Consider the following 10,635-nt stretch of genomic DNA (forward strand, 5'->3'; position numbering starts at 1 on the left):
AACCTCTGAAGAGAACAAGCATTTTACTGAATCAGTAAAGCATGTCTCTTAAAAGGTAGCCCAAGAAGCAAACACACTGCTCCAGACCGCTGTTTTTCAAACTGTGGGACATAATCCATTTTATCAGCAGACACAACAGATCATGAATGGCATTTTTTTTTAATGACATACAATAGAATAAACAAAATATCCTTGTTACCTGCCAGGCACACCAATAAGAACTGATTCATGAAATTTCTTTGAAATTATGAGTCATCATTTAAGATGGTTTTGTTACTATGCGGCACGGTCAAAAAACTTTCAAAGCTACTGCTCCGGATCACATTTCCACTGCTTTCCCCCCACTGATAAGCACATCATGCTTTCTATTAACTGACCTGGTATACAACAGAAAAACTGTCCTCTACTACCACAGAAGATGTTTCTGGTGCGGCTCTTTAGCTGAGCAGCATGGCTTCTACACATCCGCATCTTTACGACCCTGAGCAGTTTTTCATTCATCAGGCAGGGGTTGTAAACCAGTAGCCCTAGGCCAAATTCAGCTCTGGATCTTTCATTCTGCTGGGTCTTTTTAAAATTTTATTTTATAAATAAATATGAATGCCTTTAAGCAGGGCACACATGCTCCAGAATGGCACAGATCCCTCATCCCAATTATATTACACCACCACCATTCCATAGTTGTCTGCTTGGCTTCTTAAGAAATTGGAGTTTGCAACACATGATAGAGAAATGGTAGAAATGACCCGTCAAACAATGAAAGACAGGAAGTGTAGGTAACTGTCCATCGCTGTACTAAGCAAAGGTCTTACGTAAGCACATACTACCTGGGAGTGTATGCTGCCCAGACACCATGGTGAGCAGCTTCTCCTGTTCCGCCATGAGTCTTTGCAGTTGCTCTAACTGTTGCCTCTTCAGTTGTTCCTGCTTCTTCTGCTGTACTTCTTTCAGCTTTTTAAACATAAAATTAACTTGATTAAACTAACTTAATATTTCTTTATGGACCTTTGCCCCTTACATTTATCTTAATCCCTCCCGTCTCCCTTCTCATATCTTCTCTAATAAAGAGTTTCAAAGAGGGCTCTCTAGGGACATCCCTTGTGGTCCAGTGGTTAAGACCCCGTGCTCCCAATGCAGGGGGCCCGGGTTCAATCCCTGGTCAGGGAACTAGATCCCACATGCTGCAACTAAAGACCCTGCATGCCGCAACTAAGACCTGGCAGAGCCAAATAAATAAATAAAAATTTTAAAGTTCTAAAAATTAAAAAAAAAAAAAGAGGGATCTCTAAGTAACTAAATCTGCCACCAAAACTAAACTCTCAACTAAGAAACAGAACAAGTCACATGAATCCTTTGACTCTTAAAACAGGATAGGTATCAGTACATTTATAATCAACTTTTCTTCCCTAATATTTGGTCAACCATTTCCAATTTAGTTTTTACAAAATGAGGGAGAAACCTAAAGATGTTACCGTAAGTGCTATATTTATATCTTACATATTAAATATGCTTTAATGTTTCATATCAAACAAAAGGCAAAATATGGTATTATGAGGCTTTCACAGTACAGGGGAAGAAACAAAAAGACCTGGAACAGGTGACCTTTCGTCGTACCTGCAATAACTGTGCAATAACACAGATACATATTAAGTCAAATCCCGTTTTACCTGTTCAAGCTTTTTAAAAAGTGGGTCTTTATAAGCCACTTCTTTGAATTCACTCACAGGATCTGAAATAAAGTCATTTTTGTTATCTTCCCAGTGTCCAGGAGCATGCTGACATGCCACTATTTGTGTTCCCTCTTTAGTCAAAGGAAAGACTCTCTGTGTTTCAGATTTATCTGATTGTAACTTGTAAGGGCTGTTGGGCTCCAACTTCTGTTCTTCATGAAGTGAATCTTCTTCACTTATAAAGCTGAAGCTATTTGAAAAATCTGTGGGGTTAATAGGAAAGGTGGTAGAAATGTTCACATTTACTCGCTTCTCTTCCTCTGCTTCCAAAATAGGAAATCCACGATTTAATATGACCCCAGCCCGAGAAGGACTGGTCATCCACTGGGTTAAGAAGTTCTGCCCACTGTTTAACTCTGAAGAGGCTGACATCAGGAACATTTTAGTCCAATGACACTACTGTATTTAAATAATGTAAAAGCTAGAAGAGCTGTTAATTTCCAACACCTGTAGAAACAAGACAGCCAACAAAAATTATTAGTTAAAGTTATTCAACCCAAACCTAACCCAGCACAAAAACCTACTGAATATTTCTTACAGGAAACACTTTAACTAGCAAAGCAATTGGGCAGTAAGTTACATATTTTTAAAACGTCTTTAAAATACCCAAATTGAGGGGATCAAAACTCAAAGTTCCCTTCTGATTTAATCAGTTACTGATGAATTTACACAAGTGCTCAATCAGTTGACCAAAAACTAAGGGAGCTAAAGCATCTTCTAAGTTATTTGATTACCAAAGGAAAAATAGGCCACTATCAATATCCACTTTAACCACGTGCATGCGTCTGGCCCTAGTCCAGTACTGCTTCTTTGCCCAATACGGGGAACCCTGTTCTCCCTAGTCCCAGAACAGAAGTCACCACCACCCCATGGCTTCACCTGGCACTGTCTGCTGCTGTCCGTTCCTCCTCTTCTCTCTTATAACCCCTTGCCCAGCAGGCAGTCTCTCATCTGCATCCCTAGAGGTCTCTGACATCACTGCTTTGGCGTCATCTCATTATTAGTGGTATTTCGCATCTGTGTTCATAATCTACCAAGCTGTGAGTTCCTTGAAGGTATCTGTATATTCACCACTGTCTAGCACCATCCGTCCCTGGGAGATAGAAGAAACTTGATAAATGTTTGCTAAAAGTAAGTTAAAATTAAATCAGAACTAAGGTTATATTGTTGAAAACAATTCAGTTTTATAAAGTATTGTTTGTGCTCATTCAATGTTCAACAATAAAAATTTCATTGGTTCATAGCACGGGACAGCTATGCTGTATGAATCATACTCTAAAACAACCAAATTCCTAGTGTAACTCTGTGACTAGTGCAACAGATAAGCAACTAACATTTACTGTGTTCTTACTCTGTGCCCAGTACTGCTGTAGGCACTGGGTAGACAGCAGTTAATAACTCAGAGTCTAGTGGGGAAAATACACACAAAAGCCATGTGGGGGTAGGAGACTGCAAGTTTAGACGGGGTGCACAGAAAGGCCTCACTTAGAGGAAAAGCTAAGGACCCGGTGGAAGAAGTGCATGTGGTGCAGCTATGAGGGGCAGAATAAGACTCAGTCACCCAGACTTCATAACTCCCATCTGCAGGAAGCCCCCACCAATGCCCCATTCCTCCCGAAAACCACCAGTTCCTACAGCCCATCACCACTATCCACCTTGACTCCTCCAGGGTTCACGTCTTTATGTTTGGGAATCTATTTATGTCAGCGCCCTTCATCCGTGCCACGCTAATCTCCACGCATGTGCTTATCCTGTCTCCGTGTCCCAAGCATCCCAATGCCAAACACTCACTGTGCGTCACAAGCAAAATCTATTATTCTTAACCTCTTCTCTCACCTTCCTGAGAAAACCTCCTCCTATGGAGCCCATACCCTTGGAATACGTACCTTCTTTATTGTTCTTTTTTAGACCTGGATTATTCTCCCTTCCTCTACCATCAAAATCCCCAATTTTGAACCTCGTATTATCAGACTATATAACCTACTATTCCTTTATTGTCTACCACAACCTACAGAGTGTCCTGGGATCCTCTCCTTCATTCCTGAAAATTCTCTGGCTAAACAACTCGAAGAACAGAGTTGCCATTAACTGAAATGGAGAAAACTGGGGATAAAACAAAACAAAACAAAACAAACAAAACAAACGGCAGCGTGATTTGTTTTCTCACTGATATCACACGTTGACAACCACAGCTACTACGGCATTTAAAAAAAAAAACCTACTGCTATAGGCAGTTGCTATAGGCAACGACATGGATGAGAAAAGTTGAATCAAAGTCTGACACGAGGGCTTCCCTGGTGGCGCAGTGGTTGAGAGTCCGCCTGCCGATGCAGGGGACGCGGGTTCATGCCCCGGTCCGGGAGGAGCCCACATGCCTTGGAAAGGCTGGGCCCATGAGCCATGGCCGCTGAGCCTGCGCATCCAGAGCCTGTGCTCTGCAACGGGAGAGGCCACAACAGTGAGAGGCCCGCGTACCGAAAAAAAAAAAAAAGTCTGACACGAATACTGTGTGATTCCACTTAGTATGAAGTTTGAGAAGAGGCAGAATAAACTCCCAGGTCCAGAAGTCAGAAGCATGGCTGTCTAGGAAGCTGGTATCACCTGGGAAGGGGTTTCTGCCTTCAGGATGCTAGGGATGTTCTGTATCTGGGAGGTGACTACACTGGTATATATGTTTGGGCTGTACACTTAAGATTAAGGCACTCTGAGAATTCCCTGGCAGTCCAGTGGTTAGGACTCCGCACTCTCGCTGCCAAGGGCCCAGGGTTCGATCCCTGGTTGGGGAACTAAGATCTGGCAAGCCACATGGTGTGGTCAAAAAAAAAAAAAAAGATTAAGGCACTTTACTGGATATCTCTTACTCCTGAATAATTTTTTTAAACTGTGGTAAGCAAACTAATTCTAACTATTTCTGAGTTGGAAACCTATGTAAAAAGGCAAAACTCTTCATCAGAATCAACCAAGTAACCCTGACTGAATTTAAACGACCTCGTCAGGAAACTTATGAAATCCAAATTTAGAACAAAGACAAGCTACAAGGTCATTCTGTAACATCAAAAACCAGAAAAGGTTTTTAAAAACAACAGAAAAGATCAATGAAACTAAAAGCTGGTTCCCTGAAAGGATAAACAAAATTGATAAACCACTGGCCAGACTCATCAAGAAAAAGAGGGAGAGGGCCCAAATCGATAAAATCAGAAATGAGGGACTTCCCTGGTGGCGCAGTGGGTAAGAGTCTGACTGCCAGTGCAGGGGACACGGGTTCAAGCCCTGGTCCGGGAGGATCCCACATGCCACGGAGCAACTAGGCCAGTGCGCCACAACTACTGGGACTGCGAGCCACAACTACTGAGTCCATGTGCCACAACTATCGAAACCTGTGCACCTAGAGCCCGTGCTCTGCAACAAGAGAAGCCAGTGCAATGAGAAGCCCGTGCACAATTAAGAGTAGCCCCCACTTGCCACAACTAGAGAAAGCCCAGGTACAGCAGTGGAGACACAATGCAGCCAAAAATAAATAAATAAATAAATTTATTTTTAAAAAATTTCAAAAGATTGCATTACGTTCCTTAAAAAGAAAAAAAATGAAAGAGAAGTTACAACCAACACTACAGAAATACAAAAGATCATATGAGACTATTATGAGCAACTATATGCCAATAAAATGGACAACCTAGAAGAAATGGACAGATTCTTAGAAAGGTACAATAATCTCCCAAGACTGAGCCGGGAAGAAGTAGAAAATATAAACACATATATATGGAATTTAAGAAAAAAAAAATGTCATGAACAACTTAGGGGTAAGACAGGAATAAAGACACAGACCTACTAGAGAATGGACTTGAGGATATGGGGAGGGAAAGGGTAAGCTGTGACATAGCGAGAGAGTGGCATGAACATATATACACTACGAAACGTAAAATAGCTAGTGGAAAGCAGCCGCATAGCACAGGGAGATCAGCTCGGTGCTTTGTGACCACCTAGAGGGGTGGGATAGAGAGGGTGGGAGGGAGGGAGATGCAAGAGGGAAGAGATATGGGAACATATGTATATGTATAACTGATTCACTTTGTTATAAAGCAGAAACTAGCACACCATTGTAAAGCAATTATACTCCAATAAAGATGTAAAAAAAAAAAAAAAGAAAGAAAAAGAAAATATGAACAGACCAATTACCAGTACTGAAACTGAATGAGTAACTAAAAAACTCCCAACAAGCTAGAGTCCAGAACCAGATGACTTTACGGGTTAATTCTACCAAACACTGAGAGAAGAGTTAACGCCTACTGTTCTCAAACTATTCCAAAAAATTGCAGAGGGAGGAACACGTCTGAACTCATTCTATTTAAATGTGCCACCATCACCCGGATACCAAAACCAGACAAAGACATCACAAAAAAAAGAAAATCACAGGTCAGTATCACTGATGAACACAGATGCAAAAATCCTCAACAAAATTCTAGCAAACCAACTCCAACAATACATTAAAAGGATCATACACCATGATCAAGTGGGATTTATCCCAGAGATGCAAGGATTTTTCAATATCTGCAAATCAATTAATGTGATACAACACATTAACAAATTGAAGAATAAAAACATTATGATCATCTCAGTAGATGCGGAAAAAAACTTTTGATAAAATTCAACATTCATTTATGATAAAAACTCTTAGGAAATGGGCATAAAGGGAACATCCCTCAACATAACAAAGGCCATATATAACAAACCCATAGCTAACATCATACTCAATAGTGAAAAGCATTTTTTCTAAGATCAGGAACAAGAAAAGGATGCCCACTCTCACCACTTTTATTCAACATGGTTTTGGAAGTCATAACCACAGCAATCAGAGAAGAAAAAGAAAAGGAATCCAAATAGGAAAAGAAGTAAAACTGTCACTGTTTGCAAATGACATGATGCTATACACAGAAAATCGTAAAGATACTACCAGAAAACTACTAGAGCTCATCAATGAATTCAGTAAATTTGCTGAACACAAAATTAATACACAGAAATCTGTTGCATCTCTATACACTTACAATGAAATGTCAGAAGGAGAAATTAAGGAAACAACCCCACTTGCCATCGCATAAAAAAATGAAATACTTATGAATAAACCTACCTAAGGAGGCAAAAGACCTGTACTCCAAAAACTATAAAACACTGATGAAAGAAAATGAAAACACAAAAAGATGCAAAGATATACTGTGTTCTTGGATTGAAAGAATCAATATTGTTAAAATGACCATACTACCCAAGGCAATCTACAGATTCGATGCAATCCCTATCAAATTACCAATGGCATTTTTCACAGAACTAGAGCAAAAAATTTTAATTTGTATGGAAGCACAAAAAACCCCGAATAGCCAAAAGAATATTGAGAAAAAAACAACAGAACTGGAGAAATCACACTCCCTGATTTCAGACTATATTACAAAGCTACAGTAATCAAGACAGTATGGCACTGGCACAAAAACAGACATACAGATCAATGGAACAGGATAGAAAGCCCAGAAATAAACCCACACACTTATGGTCAATTAATCTATGACAAAGGAGGCAAGAATACACAATAGAGAGAAGACAGTCTCTTCAATAAGTGGCGCTGGGAAAACTGGACGGCTACATGTAAAAGAATGAGATTAGAACATTCTGTAAGGCCATATACAAAAATAAATTCAAAATGGATTAAAGACCTAAATGTAAGACAGGATACTACAAAACTCCTAGAGTAAAACACAGGCAGAACACTCTTTGACATAAATTGTAGCAATATTTTTTCAATCCGTCTCCTGAGTAATGAAAATAAAATCGAAACAAAAAAACAAAATGGGACCTAATAAAACTTAAAAGCTTTTGCACAGCAAAGGAAACCATAAGCAAAACAAAAAGACAACCTGCAGAATGGGAGAAAATATTTACAAACGAAGCGACCAACAAGATATTAATTTCCAAAATATAAAAACAGATCATACAGCTCAACATCAAGAAAACAAACAACCCAATCAACACATGAGCAGAAGACCTAAATAGACGTTTCTCCAAAGAAGACATACAGATGGGCAACAGGCAAATGAAAAGATGCTTAACATCAGTAATCATCAGGGAAATGCAAATCAAAACCACAATGAGGTATCACCTCACACCAGTCAGAATGGCATCACTAAAAAGTCTACAAATAATGAATGCTGAAGAAGGTGTGAAAAGGGAACACTCCTACACTGTTGGTGGGAATGTAAGTTAGTGCAGCCACTATGTAGAACAGTAAGGAAGCTCCTTAAAAAACTAACAGAACTACCATATGATCCAGCAATCCCACTCCTGGTCATATATCCACAGAAAACCCTAATTCTAGAAGATACATGCACCCCAATGTTCATAGCAGCACAATTTACAGTAGCCAAGACATGGACACAACCTAAATGTCCACTGACAGATGAATAAGGAAGATGTGGTACATATATACAATGGAGGAGCCATAAAAAATAATGGAAAATTGCCATTTGCGGCAACATGGATGGACCTAGAGATGACCACATTAAGTGAAGTCAGACAGAGAAAGACACGTATCATATGATATAACTTATATGTGGAATCTAAAAAAAAAAAAGATACAAATGAACTCACTTACAAAACAGAAACAGACACAGAAAACACTTACGGTTACCAAAGTAGATTGGCAGGGGGTGGGGGTGGGAGGCATAAATCAGAAGTTTAGGATTAACAGACACACGCTACTAAACATAAAACAGGTAAACAACAAGGATCTGCTGTACAGCACAGGGAACTCTACTCAATATCTTGTAATAACCTATAAAGGAAAACAACCTGAAAAAGAATATGTATGTATGTATAATTGAATCACTTTGCTATACACTTGAAACACAACATTGTAAATTAACTATACTCTAATTAAAACAAAAAAAACTAGCAAAGTTCCCTACTAGACTGGCAAGCGCAAGCACCGATGTGATGCAGCACTCAGACGTCTGCATGTAAAACAGAGCAGGACCCTATGGTCCCTGCCCCCCATGTCCTCAGCCTGCCTTTTTGTCTGTGGAAAAACCAAAGAATAAGTTTAACCAGAGAAGTAAGAAAATGCAGAAGCAAAGAAAAGCAGTCAAACAGGACAAAACAATAACAGTTTAGTCATTAAGCAAAGGCAAGGCACTTTAGCTCCTTCTCAAGGGCTGTAGCTAATATCGGGACCCTCTCCGGTGGGCTGTCTTGTAGATAATGAAACCCCCATCAGGTGGGAGAAGTGAACTACATTAACTGTAGCCATGACATAAGCTGCCGCGATTCTAAAAACTGGCCTCAAGAAAATGGGAACAAACCGACTTTGGAACCTAAGGTTAACTACTTAAAACAGTCAAGATGACGCTGGCCAGAGCACCGCATGACCAGCTTCAAGATGCCTGTCCGAGCTGCCTGCGTTGCTTCCACGTGGGCTCCTCCCGCCGCCTATAACAGCTCTTGACCCACGACTGTCGACTGTGGCCGCGGAGGGCAGGGGAGGGGAGTCGGCCTTTGGACAGGAGTCGCCCTCCCCGCTCCCGGCACCCAAAAGAAAGCAAACTTTCCTTTCCACCAGCCTTGCCTCTTCACTGGCTTTTGCGCAGGAGCATCCGGAACTCACTTTCGGTAACACATATCTCGCTCATGTAAAAAAGAAACCTCCCCTGCTTCATTTCAGCTTCATCACTATGACCCTAGAGGTATATTTACTGTCGGCATGACGCACAGAAATACAATTCCACCTTAACCTGTTACTTAGTATTGATGCTAAGGCCTTGGTAAAGGGAGCATATACAGCAAAATGCCCAGAATGGATTATTAGGAGGTGGACTCAGATCTTCCTGATATCAAAATCTGTTTGAAACGAACGGACAGCCTTGAAACCTCCAAAGACTACCACGTAAACATTATTTAAAGCAGCGGGCCGGGGGGGATAAATTCTCTACCTCGCGAGGAGGAAAAGGTAGACGCAAACAATTCAAAGCCTCCCTCAGGCCTTGAGAAGTAACTGGTCGCTTAGAAAGGTGACTTACCGGTCTCCCAAAGTACACGTCCTTGAAAGCCACCAACCCACAGCAAAGCTTTCAAACCCGAAGCTTTGCAAGACCGCACCTGCCGGCAGGGAGACCGGCCCAGACCAGCAGGAAGGTGACGCACCGACGCGCTCCTCGCGCAGCTGCGGCCCCGCGCCTCCGCGCAGCAGCTCAGAGTGCAGCCGAGACCACAAGCGGCGGGAGTCCGCCAGAAGCCGCCGCGGAACAGCGCTAGCAGGCCCGACACTGACCCAGAGCTCCCCTCGCCGCCCGGCGCCGCTCCCCGCGCGCCCCGCCGTCCCTCGTGGACGCACGGCGACGAACACACCAGCTCCTCCGGTCCTCCCCACCCCCACCCCACCCCACCCCCGCCACGAAGTCCCGCTCCTCGGCCCCGGCCTCTCAGTCCACTCACGCCAGCGCCCGAGCCGTCGTCGCCGCCGCCGCTACCCTTACAAACCACCCGCCACAGACTCCGCGGCCAGCCCGGCTCCGCCCAGGCCCGAGGGCTCCTGGGAAATGTAGTTCCTACCTGCCCCTCTGCGCTTGCGAGAGCACGCAGCCGGACTCACGCAAACTACCACTCCCGGCGACCCAGCGTTCCACGTTACTAGGCGCTCACGGCCCGGCGTCTTCCGCCCGGGAGCGGGGGGCAAGGGGTGGTGGTGGCGGGCGGAGAGGCGGGGGGAAACAGTTCCCGGAGAGAACTTCCGGGACAGACCGAGCCCCTCCCCTGCCTTTCAAAACTTCGGCTGGCGTCCTCGCGGTTGGGGCGGGGGCGTCTGTCTAGTTCCGCGTGTCTTTTGTTTTTTGTTTTTGTCTTCTTTGCCACGAGTGACCAAGTAAACGAA

At 42.8% G+C, this 10,635-nt stretch overlaps 1 protein-coding gene across 3 annotated transcripts in view; it reads right to left on the minus strand.

Annotated features, from left to right (window-relative positions):
• Positions 1-10,281, minus strand: part of CPAP (centrosome assembly and centriole elongation protein) — a 57,125-nt gene extending 46,844 nt beyond the window's left edge. For 2 of the 3 annotated variants that reach the window (XR_009559705.1, XM_030882772.2), the window contains exons 1-4: positions 10,200-10,281; positions 2,610-2,823; positions 1,668-2,177; positions 828-951 (exon numbers count right to left, since the gene is read on the minus strand). Coding sequence is in view for 2 of the 3 variants with exons in the window: in XM_030882772.2 (XP_030738632.1) it covers positions 828-951; positions 1,668-2,111 (568 nt within the window). In the remaining variant the exon portion in view is untranslated. Of the gene's footprint in view, positions 1-827; positions 952-1,667; positions 2,178-2,609; positions 2,824-9,784; positions 9,885-10,199 lie in introns of those variants that run through there. The other variant, XM_030882773.2, reaches the window with a different exon arrangement.
• Between the last annotated feature and the right edge of the window lie 354 nt (positions 10,282-10,635).

Source organism: Globicephala melas, chromosome 18, assembly GCF_963455315.2.
Source record: "Globicephala melas chromosome 18, mGloMel1.2, whole genome shotgun sequence".
Lineage (NCBI taxonomy): Eukaryota > Metazoa > Chordata > Mammalia > Artiodactyla > Delphinidae > Globicephala > Globicephala melas.